The sequence below is a fragment of the Musca domestica genome, unplaced genomic scaffold, assembly GCF_030504385.1.
Source record: "Musca domestica strain aabys unplaced genomic scaffold, Musca_domestica.polishedcontigs.V.1.1 15, whole genome shotgun sequence".
Classification (NCBI taxonomy): domain Eukaryota; kingdom Metazoa; phylum Arthropoda; class Insecta; order Diptera; family Muscidae; genus Musca; species Musca domestica.
Genome location: NW_026712207.1, coordinates 7,661,284 through 7,679,220, shown reverse-complemented (window position 1 = coordinate 7,679,220; position 17,937 = coordinate 7,661,284). Strand labels below are relative to the sequence as shown.

General features: G+C 33.7%; 2 protein-coding genes across 3 annotated transcripts in view; one reads left to right on the top strand and one right to left on the bottom strand.

Moving 5' to 3' along the window:
* LOC101898762 (cell division control protein 6 homolog) overlaps nucleotides 1-12,416 on the bottom strand; it is a 27,880-nt gene extending 15,464 nt beyond the window's left edge. The window contains exon 1 of the mRNA XM_005177441.4: nucleotides 12,384-12,416. The gene's annotated coding sequence lies outside the window, so the exon portion shown is untranslated. The remainder of the gene's footprint in view (nucleotides 1-12,383) is intronic.
* Nucleotides 9,528-17,937, top strand: part of LOC101887209 (larval cuticle protein A3A) — a 22,477-nt gene continuing 14,067 nt past the window's right edge. Inside the window, exons 1-3 of one of the 2 annotated variants that reach the window (XM_005177463.4) lie at nucleotides 9,528-10,071; nucleotides 13,419-13,514; nucleotides 15,907-16,053. In XM_005177463.4, coding sequence (XP_005177520.1) covers nucleotides 9,841-10,071; nucleotides 13,419-13,514; nucleotides 15,907-16,053 — 474 coding nt within the window. In that variant the 5' untranslated portion in view covers nucleotides 9,528-9,840. Of the gene's footprint in view, nucleotides 10,072-13,130; nucleotides 13,271-13,418; nucleotides 13,515-15,906; nucleotides 16,054-17,937 lie in introns of those variants that run through there. The other variant, XM_020034627.2, reaches the window with a different exon arrangement.

Sequence of the window (17,937 nt, the reverse complement as noted above, 5' to 3'; positions counted from 1 at the left end):
CAAAAATTATTGAAGAAAAAAAAACATCGACAACAAAATTACTCTTTATCTGTGTTGAAGAAAAATTATTTTTCTATTTTTAAAATTTGAAAATAAAAATTAACACAACTCTAAATAAAAAAAAAAAACAAAAAAAAAACTAAAAAGAAAACTTGTTTTATTTTAAAGGGATAACAGAAAAAATATATTTTTTTTAAATATAAAAGGTCTGAGAAATTGATTCAAACCCCTGGGTAGTAATACATACAGGGTGGGATAAAAAAAACTGCAACAAAGTCAGAAGCCATCATTTTTAATTTTTTTTTACATTTTATTGAATTAAAGCAATAAATGTCGGAATTAGCATCAAGTTTTAGAATAAGTATAGATTTTTTCGAATAGGTCACCTTTGGCAGGAATTATGGCCTTCAAACAGCCAATGAAACCGTCACACGCTGCCCGAATGTTGCTCTGCGGTATTTTGGTTCATTCCTGGCGAGGTGATTGACACTTTGGTATTTTTTAGTGCCAATCTTGCTTTCCAAAATACTCCAACAGATTGGTATCCGGAGATTTTTGAAAAGGAACCTCATTTTGTAACCATTTTTGGGTGGCGCATGCTGAGTGCGATGGTACTGAGTCCTGTTAGAATGTCCAAGGTCTACGACCAAAATGTTTGCGTGCCCAAGGCTTTAATACATCCTCCAGAATATTTTCGCGATAATATTCGGCATTTATTCCGATGCCACTGTCGATGAATGCGAGGGCTTTAATGCACCCTCCAGAATATATTCGCGAAAATATCCGGAATTTATTCTGATGCCACGGTCGATTAACACGAACGAAGTGCGACCATCGGCAGTTATGGCGGCTAACACCGTCATTATGGCCGGCGCTTGAGTTCTGGTGGCCAACTGAAGGGGCACATTTTCAGCTGACCTCTTTGGCAAGTAGAAACTCGATTATTTTGTTTGTTTACAAACTGCTGGACAACGCATGTTTTCCCCATCGGAGACGTAGAAAACCAAATTCGGCAGTTCACCCCTTTTCGTTCAAGCGAAGCAACTCTTTAGCTCTTTTGAGTCTATTTTCTTTCTGTTGCGGTGTAAGTTCTTGCACTTTTTGGAATTTCAATGGCTTTACCCCGAGATTTTTCAATAATTGCCGAATGGAATATTGCGATATGTTCCGCTCACGAGCCATTTATCGGCCACTGCGACGCGGGTTTCGATCAACTCGCTTCTTTACCTTTCGAACCATTTCTGCTGCTAATGTTGCTGTTTTCTTCCGTCCACTTCCTTGACGTTGGGCTACGCAAGCAGTATCACGATAACGAGCGATGGCTGGAGACACAAAAGATTTATTCACATTTAAATGCTAAAATGTGCTCTAACGATAGGTACTTGTGGTTCTGCAGCCAAATATAAAGAAATCACACTATCACGTTTGAATTCAATCGCGAATAACTTTTTTTCTGGAAAATTCTCCGCAAAATGGTTTTGTACGCTTGTAAACACGAATAATTTTAGCAGCTGTCGGACGAGTGGCTTAGAAATGACAGTAATCTGAAGTTGGGTGCGGTTATTTTTATCTCACACTGTATATCAAAGAAGAAGAAGAAGTTGAGATTTTAACAGACTTCAAGCCTCTAAATACCTTAAATTTCATTCACTTTGCCTTTTTGCCATACAAAAATGGTTTTAACAATTCAAAACGCTAATTCCCCGACTGTGACAAATACCTCTTTAATGCCACTGTGATCTAAATTGTTTTACTTTCATTTTTAATTACGAAACCACATTCCACTCGGTTTTAACAGATCGCAAAAACTAATTGACAATGTCTGTGTCCACACAACATGTTTATAGCCGAATTTGCAAGTGACCCAATATCAAATACTGTCATTGTCCTATTTAAAGTGCAAAAATACTCGTTTTTTTCCAAAAAGCAAAAATTCATTCATTAAAAAATGGTTGGTCTACAGTGGCAAGGCATTATTTTCAATTGGAATGTTCCGTATTAGAAAAGTTAGGTTACAATGTCCATATTACACAAAGCGACCAAATTCAAATTTTGTCAATATTAGATTATGAAAGTAGAGCTAACAATAGAAGACACATGTTTCGGGGTTTTGAAAGTACACATCGCACAGTAACCAAAATAGAGGGAGGAAGTTGCACCCTCTTCCAATTTTTTCTGGAATTTTCGAATAAAAGATAAAAGATTTCTTGGAATTCTTAGATTTTAGGAATATAGTGTCTTCGGCAATATTGCAGATAACAATGCGAGGATTATTTTGGCAAAAAATTTTAACCCTCAAGCGAGACACCAAAGGGGTCTTTTTGGTCCTTTTTTGAAATTATGCCTAAAAACTCCCTTTAAACGGGATCGTAGGAAGTTAAAATATTCCACAAAATTATTTGTCATAAAATTCTACTATAGGTTCCAGAAGACATCGAAAGTCTAAATCTTACCTAAACGCCAGAAATGCATATAAATAAAAAACACATTTTAGGGTTAAAACCGTACTTCTTGTGAGGTTATGCAAAATACACCCACAAAACGTCATTTTACAAGACAGACCCCAAAGACCAAAATATTCTTCATCAAATTTTACTCCCTAAAAAAAGAAATCTCTATCTTCATTATATATATTAATAAAATATTTGCTTCAATAAATTAAAAAGACATTTTAGGGTTAAACCCATACCTTATGTGAGTTTAGGCAAAATACTCCCACAAAACGTCATTTTACAAGACAGACCCCAAAGACCGAAATATTCTTCATCAAATTTCACTATAAGTCCCCTAAAAAAATAAATCTCCATCATAATTATATATTTTGAAAATATTTGCTTCAATAAAATAAAAACACATTTTAGGGTTAAAATCGCACTTCTTGTGAGTTTATGCAAAATACTGCCACAAAACGTCATTTTACACGACTTACCCCAAATACCAAAATATTCTTCATCAAATTTCACTATGAGTCCCCAAAGAAAGGAAATCTCTAGCTATATTATATAACCCGAAAATATTTACGTCAATGTCGCGAAAATATTTCCTATTTTTTTAAAGAAATGCTCTTTGGTCTTTCAAGGGTCAAAGCCATACTTTATATGAATTTATGCAAAATACTCCCACAAAACAGCATTTTAGAAGGATAATGTCGAGGACAAAAACATTTTTCATCAAATTTCACTATAAGTCCTCGAAGAAGAGAAATCTCTATCTTCATTATATAATCCAAAAATATTTGCATCAATGTAGCGAAATTTTTTTTTATTTTTATGAGAAATTTTAAAGCCATACTTTTTATGAATTTATGTAAAATACTCCTACAAAACAGCATATTAGAAGAATAACGTCAAGAACAAAAATATTCTTCATCAAATTTGTCTATAAGTCATCAAAAAAGGGAAACCTCTATCTTTATTATTTAACCCTAAAACATTTTCATCAATTTTGGCAAAAAAAAAACGCAAATATATTTTATATCAATTTTTCCTCGACCTATTTTCGAATTGACGCCTGAAAGTAACATAAAATTTCATTTTTGGCAAAAAGTGTCTGAAGAAGAAATATTCTACACAAAATTTCATTATAAAACTCAGAACAAACCTTATATCTAGGTTCAACAGTTTTTAAGAAAATTACATTCGAAATTCATGTATTGCAAATGAGATTTATGTGTTTAAATTTTTTCAACTAATTTCACACGTTTTCATTCTAAGTCAAAATTCTTCCTTAATCCCCCTTTTAGGTTACATTTACAGTGTCTTCGGCAATATTACAGATAACAATATGAAGATTATTTTGGTAAAAATTTTTAACCCTCAAGCGAACCACAAAAGTGGTCTTTTTGGTCCTTTTTTCAAAATATGGTCAAAAACTACCTTTAAACGGAATGGTAGGAAGTTAAAATATTCCACAAATTTATTCATCATAAAATTCTACTATAGGTTCCAAAAGACATTAAAAATCTAACTCTTACCAAAACACCAGAAATTCATATAAATTTAAAACACATTTTAGGGTTAAACTCGGACTTATTTTGAATTTATGTAAAATAATCCCACAAAACGTCATTTTACAAGACAGACCCCGACGACCGAAATATTCTTCATTAAATTTCTCTATAAGTCCCCTAAAAAAGAAATCTCTATCTTCATTATATATTAAGAAAATATTTACTTTGATGAATTAAAAAGACATTTTAGGGTTAAACCCATACTGTATGTGAGTTTAGGCAAAATACACCCATAATATGGCATTTTACAAGACTGCCCATACAGACCAAAATATTCTTCATCAAATTTCACTATAAGTCCTCTAAAAAAATAAATCTCTAGCTTCATTATATATTATGAAAATATTTGCTTCACTAAATTAAAAACACATTTTAGGGTTAAAATCACACTTCTTGTGAGTTTATGCAAAATACTCCCACAAAACGTCATTCTTCATCAAATTTCACCATAAGTCCCCAAAGAAAGTAAGGATCTCTAACTTTATTATATAACCAAAAAATATTTACGTCAATGTCGCGAAAATATTTCCTATTTTTTTAAAGAGAGCATGGCCTTTCAAGGGTCGAAGCCATACTTCATATGAATTTATGTAAAATACTCCCACAAAACAGCATTTTAGAAGGATAATGTCGAGGACAAAAACATTTTTCATCAAATTTCACTATTAGTCCTCAATGAAGGGAAATCTCTATCTTCATTATATAACCCAAAAAAAGCTTCATAAATTTTCCCCAAAAAAAAAAAAAAAAAAAAAAAAAAAATTTCCTATTTTTTTTTAAACTTCTCCTCCGTCTTTTTTCGACTGGATGCATAAAAAAACACCAAAAACACCAACTGTCATTTTAGGCTTAAAGTGTCAAAGGAAGAAATATTCTACACATAATTTCACTATAAATCTCAGAAAAAAACATATGCCTAGACCTAGGTTTTAAGAAAAATAAATTCGAAATTTATATATTACAAGTGAAAATGATATCTTCACGTTTTATACTGCTAATTTAACGCTTTTCCATTCTAAGTCAAAATCTCCCTTAATATTTCATTTTTTGAAGAAAGTGTCAATGGAAGAAATATTCTACACAATATTTCACCATAAATCTCAAAATTAACCATATGCCGAGGTGTAATAGTTTTTAAGAAAATTAAATTCGAAATTAATATATTAGAAGTGAAAATTGTGTGTTTATGTTTCTATCGCTACTTTAACACATTTCCATTCTAAGTCAAAATTTCCCATAATACGTCATTATTTGAGGAAAGTATCAAAGGAAGAAATATTCTACACAAATGTTTATTATAAATCTCAGAATAAACTATAAATCTAGGTATAATAGTTTCTCAAGAAAATTAAATTTACGTATTAAAAGTGGAAATTATATGTTGTTTTTTTCTGCTAATTTAACACGTTTCGAATCTAAGTCAAAATCTCGCATAATACTTCATTATTTGGGAAATGTGTCAAAAGGGGAAATATTCTACATGAAATTTCAATATAAACGGATTTGGTCCAAATAGACTTAGGGTCTAAATCCGTTATTTCGATGAGACACGTTTACCCTCTCTATCGCTGAGTGCATAAAAAGGCCTAACACGAGTTGTTGAAACAAGTCTACAATTTTAAGGTAAACTTTTCGCTGACGAAGTAGCGGGACCTTGCTAGTGTAAGTATACAATTTAAGACCAGAGGACACAGAATTTATAGTACCTTTTAGAACGCATTTCCGAAAACCCCGTCTTATCGCACACCTACCCACCGACAGCTACCTACTTGCCACATTTTATATATTGATGTCAGATTTAGTTCCAATAATTTCCTAGGTTACGCTACGTTCGACGATGAAAAAATTCGAAGCCATCTCTTTAATGTCATAGTTATGTTGGGTAATATTCAAGAAATAACAACAAATAAAATAATACAATACCAGGAACTTGTTATTGTTGTGGAATATGATCTGGCTACCTTAATCCATCCAGAGGTGTACGCTTGCGGTTGGCAAATAACAATATTGAGCCAATAACATATTGAACTCTACACCTGGAGTATGGAGTACTCATAACAATTGAACCCTTTGAAGTAGATCGGTAGTCAGTCATACATCAAATAACAAAAATCTCTAATTGAATAATAGATTTTTAAATACAATTGGTTCGGAATGGATGCTTTATTGGCGATAAAGTGGAAAAAAAAGTTGATTAAGTAATCGACTAACAATACCGACAACCTGAAAAAAAAATAATGTTAGCCATGGCTAAAATTTGATATATGAACGGGTGAGTATATCCCTTATGCATACATTTGTATGTATGTGTAACAATTAAGATAGGCTATGCTAAGCTTGTCTTGAAGAGATCTTATAGATCACGTCGCACAAACCACAATTAAAAGCATCGCATAACCAGCAACAAATATTTAAATGATTGTTGCACATGATTCGGCGTTGGCGTCGTCTTCGGCACTGGCTATGATGACGCTGAACATTATAGCCCGAAACCAAAACACCAGCAGCATATCTGCCTACCAGCCAGCCATCCACCGCCAATAACAACCATAACAAAAGACAATGACGACGATGACTAACCATAAACAAATGTAAATGAATATCGGCAATTATATGTATGTACCCCCCCCCCCCCCAACTATGTACATATATCGGTTGTCTGGTCTGCTCGCCAAAAGGTGTTAGTGCGCATGCGTAAATGCATGCGAACGGAGTGGTACAGAGCCCAGCAACAAATATTCTTTGACAAAAAAAAAAAAGATACAAAAAAATTAGGTCAGCCCTCAATGCGGTTGGTTGGCAGCCAGAAGAAACCGATGTAATAAATAGCATATCAGTTACAATAATACGAATGAGTGTGCATAAATAGATGAAGGCTCCAAAAATAAAATGGAGAACAAAAATAATAACTAAAAATGCCCCTTCGACGAGAGTCGAAGACAAACGCAATAAAGTTACAAAATAGTGGTTTGTTTGTTATTTTTAATATTTGCAGACTTGTAAGTCCAATAAGGGTACTTGGCTTTGATATGGACCCACTGGAGCTAGTGTTATGGTCTTTTCAGAGGATAATCTCTTTGAATGACTAAAGAGGAAAATCTCTCTTTTAAGAGGAAAATCACTTCAGATGGTTTGAGAGCAGCCAAGGGTGTAGTAGCGTTCAAAATAGGCCAAATGATTTTTTTTTTTAATCAGGGATTGTTTTTGAAGAGCTATAGGGATAATTTGAGAGAGAGTATTTATTTGTTATGAGAGACTTTTTGATAGAGAGTTTAAAAGCGAGATTTTCTTCACAGACGAACAAAGTCTTTCTAACAGATGAGTTAAAGATAGGACGTTCGAATATAAGTGGTGCAAATGCACTTTTCATAGGGGAGGTAAAGGTATTCGAACTTTTTTAAAAATTACCATTTGGAAAGGCTCTTCGTAGACAAGCTGCTGGCACGTATTTTTCATTTTCGAAATGGAAGTTTTTATCTGTTTCTCTCTCATAAAAGACACAAAGGATGTCTTGTCATAAACGAATTGGTAGAATGTCTATTTTTGTAGATATGTTGAAGAAGGCCTTGTCATATGTGAAATATACCAGCAAAAGTGTTATTGCCGAAGAATTGGTCCATCTATACGATTGAAAGACTAGAGTGATGACAGAGTGATTGACTGACGAAACAACTAAAGCTAGGATCTTGTAATTTCGCATCTACGTCAATGTTGTGTGCTGGGGTAAGAAAAAGCTCGGTACCATAAATTGAATCCATTGCATTGGTAAAAGGAATAGAGCTATGGAACTATAAATTTGCTATGGAACTATAAAAATTGAGAAGTAGGGTTAATACAGGGTGATAAATAACCTGCAACAAAGTCAAAACCCAAATTTTTCCTTTTTTTAATTTTATTGAATGAAAGCAAAAAATGTCGGAAATAGCATAAACTTTTAGAAGAAGTTTAGATTTGTTCGATTTGGTCACCTTTGGCACGAATTATGGCTTTCGAACCCGTCTCACGCTGCCCGAATGTTGCTCTGATCGACACTTTGGTATTTTTTAGTGCCAACCTTGTTTTCCAAAATACTCCAGACACAATAGTCTAACGGATTGGTATCCGGAGATTTTGGTGGCCATTGTTCGCTGGAAATGAAGCGAGGAAACTCATTTTGTAACCATTCTTGGGTGGCACCTGCTGAGTATGATTGTGCTGAGTCCTGTTGGAATGTCCAAGGTCTGTGACAAAATTGTTTGCGTGCCTAAGGCTTTAATACACCCTCCTTCGCGAAAATATTCGGCATTTATTCTAATGCCACGTTCGATTAATACGAGCGGAGAGCAAACATCGGCTGTTATGGCGGCCCATACCATCACCATGGCCGGCGCTTGAGTTCTAGTGGCTAACCGAAGGTGCAAATTTTCAGCTGACCTTTTTGGCAAGTAAACACGATCATTTTGATTGTTTACAAACTGTTGGGCAACGAATGTTTTATCATTGGAGACGGAGAAAACCAAATTCGGCAGTTTACCACTTTCGGCCAAGCGAAGCAACTCTTTAGCTCTTTTCAGTCTATTTTCTTTCTGTTGCACTGTTAGCTCTTGCCCTTTTTCGAATTTCAATGGCTTTACCCCGAGCTCATTTTTCAATATTTGCCGAATGGAATATTGCGATAAGAGGGGGAAACCTCTACTTTGGTTTTATTGCAATATATGCTTCCCAAACGATAATACTTGAATTTTGTCCCGCAGAGTAATGGAAAAGATATTCGTTCAATCCCCTTTTGATGTATATAAATAGGCTAAGGACTTTCTATTTGAAAAAAAAACTCATTGAAAAATTTTCTACTATTTGCAGGTCTTCGATTTTTAAAAGTCTTAAAGAATGTCAAACCAAAAAATAGCCTCAATTAAACGGTGAAGGGCATTTAAATCTGTTCGCAAAAAAGTACCCATTCAGAGTATTGGTATAGTTCGCAATGATGCAAAAATGCATCCAACTCCCCCAAGCTACTCTCAGTCAATTACAACGGCTCTTGTGTGTGTGTTGGCTCTTTTTAACCGTTTAAGTGACGTCACCTGCAAAGGGGTAATCTTACGATGCGGTTCACTCTCCTAACGTTACTCATTTATGTAAACATTGTTTGGGTGGCTATGTGCAACATTGAAAGTGAGAGTGTACAACGGAATGATTGTTGTTGCTAACCAACAAAATAATGTTAACCAGGTCTGATTCGAACACAACAACAACAAAATTTGATCGAAACAATGCTGACAAAAAAAAAAAACTGCAATAGCAAAACAACAACAGCAAAACGATGGTAGTAAAGGTTTACTCAAACTCATTTCGTTGTTGGGTTGGTTGGTTGGTTGGCGGATCTCTTGCGAGAGACTGAGGCCCCAAACGCAAATAGAGTCAAAAACTCGATAAAATCCCAAAATCAACACACACACATGTACAATTACAACTCATAGACGCCAATTGAAATCCATGCAAGAAATGGAGGAAAAAACACTCTGAGCCATTGTCAAAACTAGGTGCAACTATAAAAGCTTGGACTGCAGTGTCAAACCATTGCAGATACCGTTGTTAGCGCTTTTAACGAGGACGTTTTTCTTAAAAAAAAACTCTTCGGCCGGAAACGAAAACAAAATAAAATAAACCCCCTCAAATTCGAATAACAAGAAAAACGCGTTTTGTGTAATAGACCAATTTACATTCCGCTGCTGCTGTTTTTGTTGTTGTTGTGCAAAGAGTATTAACCTTATAAAGGATTTGAGACATAACTAGTTCAGTGAAATATCTCAAAAGTCATAAATTAATCCAAATTTTAAAAACAAAAAACAGATATGCGTACATTTGTGATAATTGCTACTCTGGCCTTTGTGCTGGGCCATGTTGGCGCCCAACAGCATCAACAAATCGATCCTGCCTATTTGCGTCAATACTATCAGCAGTTGCAGCAACAAACAGGAGCTGCTGGTGATGCAACACCAATTTACGAACAAAATTCGGAACAATCCCAGCAATACATAACTCCCGGCCAGCAGTTGCGTGTCAAGGATAATGTGCAAGAACAAGTAATGTGAAAATATGTATTTTTGAAATAGAAAAAAAAAATTATTTTTTTTTTTGATAAGTGATTCGAAGTTATTCTCCAAAAAATAAATTTTTTCAAAATTTTATTATATATGAATCTTATATAAAAAAAAATTTAAAAAAAAAATATTTTTTGGAGAATATTTCCATTTATATAAGATATATGAATCTTATATAAAAAAAATTTGAAAAAAATTATTTCCATTTAAAAAATAAAAAAAATAGTTTTCAGGAAGAAAATTTCTCAAACAATTAAAGTATAATCCCAAGGATTTAATTTGCAATTCAAAATTTGCAGATTTTTTTTTAATGGAAGAATATCCCTTTATGGAACAATATCCCTCCATAGAAAATATACAAAAAAAAAAAAATTATTTTGGAGAAAATTGTTTGAAAAATTTTGATGCAAAATCTGAAACATTTCATTTGCAAGTTAAAAAAAATGAATTTAACATTTTCCATTTGAAATATTCCTATAATGAGAGAATATCTCCAACACAGAAAGTAATATTAATTTTCTGTGGAGAAAACCCCTGTATCATTAATAAGAAGACTGATGAGGATTGGTGGTAAATATTGTCACCAAAAAAAATAAACGTTGTTCCTTCAAACTCAATAATGTCGGAATTGAGCCCGACAGTTTTAAAATAACAAAATTATATATTTGCAAATTCAAATTTTTTGCTAAAGAAAAAATCTGTTCCAAATATGTTTTTCAAATTTTGAATTAAACACAAAAAAAAAAAAATAATTAAAACAATTAAAAAACTGTAAATTTGGCCGGGCCGAACTTTGAATACCCTCCACCATTTGGAACGAATTTGGCAATTTTCAAAAAAAAAAAAAAAAAAAAAATATACGTTAAAAATTCTGTTAAAATCTTAAAAATACCGAATGTAGCCGTTATATTGGGGTCTATACGACGACTTGGACCTACATAGCCAACTTTTGTCAAAACCATTACAATATTCCAATGTGAAACTTGAAACAAAATTCGGTAGCTAAAATACCTTATATCGGGAGGTACCGTTATATGAGGGCTATACGAAGTCGTGGATCTACACAGAAAATTTTTGTCATAGGCTGTAGTATTCATTAAGAACTTCAAATACCAAATTTGGAACATTTCCAGTGAATAATGTCGTTAAAATCATCAAAATACCGAATATCGGGAGGTACAGTTATATGGGGGCTATACGAGGACGCCAACCTGCACAGACAATTTTCTGCCACAGGCTGTAGTATCCTTTATGAACATCAAATACCAAATTTTTAAACGATTCCGGTGAATAATGTCGCTAACATCATCGAAATACCGAATTATCGGGAGGTACCGTTATATGGGGGCTATAGGAAGACATGGATCTGCACAGACAATTTTTTTTGTCACAGGCTGTATTATCCATTACGAACTTAAAATTCCAAATGTGAAACGATTCCGGTGAATAATGTCGCTTAAATCACTCATATATTGAAAATAGGGAGGTACCATTATATGGTGGCTATACGAAGAAGTGGACCTGCACAGACAATTTTTTATCATAGCCTGTAATATCCATTACGAACTTCCACTACATAATATGAAACAATTCCGGTGAATAATATCGCTTAAATCATCAACATACCGAATTATCGGGAGGTACCGTTATATAGGGGCTATACGAAGACGTAGATCTGCACAGACAATTTTTTGTCACAGGCTGTAATATCCATTACGAACTTTAAAGACCAAATTTGAAACATTTCCGGCGAATAATGTCGCTTAAATCACCAAAATACCGAAAATAGGGAGGTACTATATGGGAGCTATACAAAAAAGTGAACCTATATGGCCCATTTTCAATACCAAAAGTCCTGCAGACAGAATATACATTTAAGTAAAATTTTATCAACCTACTTCATATCGTTCGGAAGCTAGAGTGATTTCCACAGACGGATAAGCGGACGGATATCACTAAATCGACATATATACTTTATGGGGTCTAAAATGTATATTTCGAGGTGTTACAAACGGAATGACAAACTTAATATACCCTCCATACTATGGTGGAGGGTATAAAAACTGAGCAAAATAAAAATATAAAAAACTCAACTGAAATGGTGTGTTTTGTTCGCATTTCAAATATGACCTTAAATTTTCGATATAGACCTCTTAGTTTTAGAATTGAATTTTGAAGCTTGAAGAATATTTAAAAATATAATAAATCTATAAATTTATAATAAAGAGCTTAAGGATTTATCGAAGCACAGTCCAAAATCTTATGAAATATTAATGAAAGTGTTCGGGACTCACCTCTATTTTCTTTGCGGCCATTATATGATGAGATTTTGCTGAAAATAGAGAAAATTATCCTTACTTATTAAAAATTCTATAGATTGGTAATACATATTGAGAAAGGAGACTATTATCCGCACTTTTTAAAAGTCCGTTAGTATAGTAAAAAAAGAAAGTACTGGGATTTATTATATTGTAAATAAATAGTAACTCAATTACCTATTTTGGCGACTTTACCAAATAATTGAACAGTTTAAGATTATCGAGCTTAAATAACCACTTAATGGGTCACCCTGTACTTTGACGGTAGGGGAGGATCATTAAACTTTATTCCATTATGAAATCATCAGAAAAACGGCAGGCATTCCAATGCTAGACTTTCCGTACAAAAATATTCACCTTTCCAGCCATTGTAAAATGTTTCACACGGCCGTATTATCCAATTGGCAAGGTCCGTTTCTTTAAACGAATTAAATAAAAAAAGGATAGTTTTCAAAAATTATTCAATTCCAAATGAAGGCTTCTACAATTTCAAATATTCGTTTTTATTTTTCAACAAATAAAAAACAGTTCTGTCAATGTTGAATTTGTTCAACTTTATTAAAATTTTGGGGTGAAAAATGTCGAAGGCTTACGTCAGAATTTAGGTAGTGGTGTTAGGAAGCCAAAGTGTTTTGAAAGATATCCAATTGAAATATCTTACCGCTTCGACATTAATATCAAAAATTTAAAAAAAAAAAATTAGAGGATACATAAATAAAATAAATTTAAAACTGAAATTTGGAATATTGCTATTTGATTTATTAACAAAATAAAACTTATGAAAAAAAATGTATTTTGGAAATTTTCGTGAATTAGGGTTCAATGGATATCTAAATAGAATTTCATATGGAATGAACACAAACGTAATATTGAAAATGCCGAAAAAAATATTTCTCAAGCCAACCTCCAATTATTGCAGTTTTATAAATTTACAAAAGAAATCTTATTAATATCTTTTTAAAAATTAACCAGTAAATATATAATAGAAACAATATTTTTTGTTTATTCTAGGTACGCGCCTCCCAACAACAACATCAGCAACAACAGGGGGGTTATGTTGCTCCTGCCGTCAGAGAATACTTGCAACATCAGCCACAGCCTCAACAGGTAAGATAAGTTTCGAAAAAAATGGTGTTTTCGATAAACGTATTAAAAATCGGAATATATTTATACCCTCCATCTTGAAAAGGAAGATATGTTAACTTTGTCATTCCGTTTGTAACATCCTTAAATATATTCATAATCAGCAAAAAATTCTAAAAAAATCTTTGTAGGTCATAATAGTTCTGGTTCCGGTGGAAAAACATGGTATATATAGGTCCAGGATTTTTGTTTAGCCCTCCATTTAACGGTACCTCCCGATATTCTGTATTTTGAGGATTTTTGCCACAGACACGGATTTGTCTAAAAATTGGTATTTTTAGGTCATAATGGGTTTTACCTCCGGTGGCAGAACATTGAATATTTAGATCCACGTTTTCCAATAGCCTACATATTACGATACCCATCGACATTCTGTATTTTGATAATCCTAGTCATATTTACCCACGAAAATGTTTCAAATTTGGTATTTAAGAAGATTTGGTAAATGACTATCCTTGAAGTATAAAATTGTCCATAGAGGTTCTTGTTTTGGTCTCACCCACTTTATGTATTTTTTTGAAACACGTTTGAATTTTCCACCCAAAGGCGGCAGAACTTAATGTTTTTTTACTTATTTTTATACCCTCAGCCATATAGCTAGAGAGGGTTTATATCATTTGATGCGATCAAAACGTGCCTAGTTGAAACAACGGCTTTCGATCTTAAATCTCTTTGGATCGAATCCATTTCAGAACATTTGGTGTCGATCTAGCGATGTCCGTCCGTTTGTCTGTCTGTCTGGCTGGTGAGCACGATAACTCTCGAAGGGAGTATCCGAACTTGGCACATCGTAATATTTTTCTCAAACTTAGAGCGAGTTTGGTTTGTCCGATTGTCTTCAAATTTCACACATCCCAATATTTATGTTAACTCAAGGTCTGGTCTTAAGATGGAGTCCACTCAAACAAAAGGCCAAATTTTTCAAAAAAAAAAAAAAAAATTCTGCGCAGAAAGGGAAGCAATAATCCAATTTAGCTATAATTTTGCAAAACCTAATATTTGCGTCAATTCTAGGTCAGGTACAAAAAAGGAATAATATCGGTCCACGACATCAAGTGCCTCTCCCACAAAGCGTCAAAATTTTGAATAATTATAACTTTTATAAAATATGATTTAAGTGTCCGATTACCTTCAAATTACACACACCGCAATATTTTTAATTAACCAAAGGTCTGATGTGAAGATGGTATATATCGGCCCATTCCTTCTGGTATCTCCCCCACAAAGAGCGGAAATTTTGAATAACCGTGAAGCTCATAAATCACCAAATTAAGATCCGATTCCATACAGACTTGGTACATCAAAATATTTCCATCAACACAAGATCTGTTATAAAGATGGTAGTGATCGGACAACTTCTTCTGTTAGCACCCCCCCCCCCCCCAAAAAAAAATTATAAAATCCGAAATAAACATCCGGTTTCCATAATATTTCACACATCTCATTATTTCTACCAACACAAGATGTGATGTGAAGATGGGATATATCGGTCCACACCTTCTGGTACTTCCCACACAAAACGTGAGAATTTGGAATAGCCATGATGTTCGTAAAACGCGAAATAAGCATCTGATTCTCTTTAAATCTTACACACCTTAACATTTCTTCTCCCGCAAGATCTTCTGTGAATACGGGATATATCGATCCACTCCATCTGGTACCTCCCCCAAGATGGGTCCAATTTTTATATATCCATGAAGTTGATAAAATTTGAAATTAACATCCAATTCCAATCAGACTTCCAATAGAAAAATTCATCAATCATGGCTTTTTAATTAAAAAGCTCATCAGCCATGGTTTTAACCAATGAAAATATCATCAGCTATGACTTATCTATCCGAAAATCTTCTCAACGGAATTCAAATGTTGATATATGGCCTTGTCATAGAAAAAACATTTGTCAAATTAAAGGCTTCCTTACCAATTTCATTTTGCATTAAATCACTGAAAAATTTCGTTTTCAAAATCCGACAATAAAATATTGACACATTAATTATTGATTGACACCTATCTATTAATGAAAATATAAATATTTTGAAATTTTGCGATAAGTGGACAAACCTGATATCGCACAACTTGAATTTTCCAAACACCAGTCAATGTTTTCATTCCGGTATTTTGATAGTTTTTCCATGCATTTGGCTTTAATGGAATTCAATTTCAATTTTCTGGAAAATTTATTAGCTTTCACACAAAACAATTAAATGCTAAGTGGTTAAATTAAAAATAAATAAATAAATATCCCAACGAAGAGAGGAAAAATTACTTTCAAAAAAAGACTTTCGAAAATACACACATCTTTTCTTTTTTTACTTCCACATTCATTTTAATAAAAATGTATCTTCTTATCTTACAGATCCAATACCAAGCTCCACAACAGGTCTATCGTCAACCCCAAGCCGTTGCTCCCGCACCCAGAAGGCCACAGGCTGTGCCCCAGCAATATCAGGCACCCAGACCCAAGGGCAAGGGCCAAATCGAAGAAGAAGAGGAATATGAGGATGTAAGTACTTCCACTTAAAATGAAAGCAATTTTCACACATTTTCTCATTTAAAAAAAAGATCTACAGGGAAAATCTTGCCTGACCAATTTCCCCCTTATCTCCAAGACATTTCCTTTCATCATTCTGCATTTAATTTCTGCAAAACCATTGTTTTAATATCTCCAACGAAAAATAAAGTCACCATAAATCACAGTCTTAAATGGTTGAATTGAACTTAGACCTCCTTATTAATTTCATTGTTTTCCATTTCCCAAAAACATGGAGAGAGCAGGGGAAGGAGAGAGAGAGAGTTAGGCAGTCATACTTCCTTGCGAAACCTCCCATTGTATGTTAATATTACGCCGCTGAACTTTATTTCTTGTTAAAGGCCAACAATGTTAGCAGTATTTTTTGAGTTGTTAGCATTCCCATAAAAAACGTATTTGCCGTTTGGCCAGTCAGTTACCATTATTTTCAGTGCATGAAAAAAAACGGGGCGGGGAGGTAAATCAAAAGTAAACAGCAAAAAAAAAAAGAAATTTCAAATATTACATGATTTAATGGTCGACGCCGCCGCGCCACTGCACTTGCGCATAGCTGGATCGCGCGCTCATGGCAATATAAGGTCATTAACACCAATTGAAATGTAAGCGAAAAAAAAAACAACAACTATTGGCTGCATTACGACAACCATGTGCTTTGATGATGTTACTCAGACAGGTTGCGAACGAGCAATTGCATGGCAATTGGATTGTTTAACGAGTGACTGGTAGTAAGTAGGCAGATTGCAAGCAAACATAGTAAACGTATCCATCCATGAATTCCAATTATGGTAGAGTTGCCGTTTTGCAACACTGAATCATTGGGAATGAATAAAAAGACTGTAGTTTTCCATAGGAAAAGTTCATAATGAATGCTGAAAAAGTTCATCAACAGTAATGAAATTTTTCTATACGAAAAAGTTCAACATCAGTGCTGAACTTATGGTATAGAAAAGTTTAAAATCAGTGATGAACTTTTCGTACATAAAAGTTCAAAATCAGTGCTGAATGTTTTCTTTAGAAAAGTTTAAAATCGTATAGAAAAAGTTCATCCATCAGTGCTGAATTTTCCTATTGAAAAGTTCAACAGTTTGCTATACGAAAAAAGTTCAACACCGATGATGAACTTTTTCTATACGAAAAAAGTTCAACACCGATGATGAACTTTTTCGTATAGAAAAAGTTCAGCACTGCGGTTGAACTTTTTCGTATAGAAAAAGTTCAGCACTGCGGTTGAACTTTTTCGTATAGAAAAAGTTCAGCACTGCGGTTGAACTTTTTCGTATAGAAAAAGTTCAGCACTGCGGTTGAACTTTTTCGTATAGAAAAAGTTCATCATCGGTGTTGAACTTTTTTCGTATAGAAAAAGTTCATCATTGAACTTTTTCGTATAGCAAAAAGTTTAGCACTGCTGTTGAACTTTCTCGTATAGCAAAAAGTTCAGCACTGCTGTTGAACTTTTTCGTACAGCAAAAAGTTCAGCACTGCTGTTGAACTTTTTCGTACAGCAAAAAGTTCAGCACTGCTGTTGAACTTTTTCGTATAGCAAAAAGTTCAGCACTGTTGATGAACTTTTTCGTATAGCAAAAAGTTCAGCACTGTTGATGAACTTTTTCGTATAGCAAAAAGTTCAGCACTGTTGGTGAACTTTTTCGTATAGCAAAAAGTTCAGCACTGTTGATGAACTTTTTCGTATAGCAAAAAGTTCAGCACTGTTGATGAACTTTTTCGTATAGCAAAAAGTTCAGCACTGTTGATGAACTTTTTCGTATAGCAAAAAGTTCAGCACTGTTGATGAACTTTTTCGTATAGCAAAAAGTTCAGCACTGTTGATGAACTTTTTCGTATAGCAAAAAGTTCAGC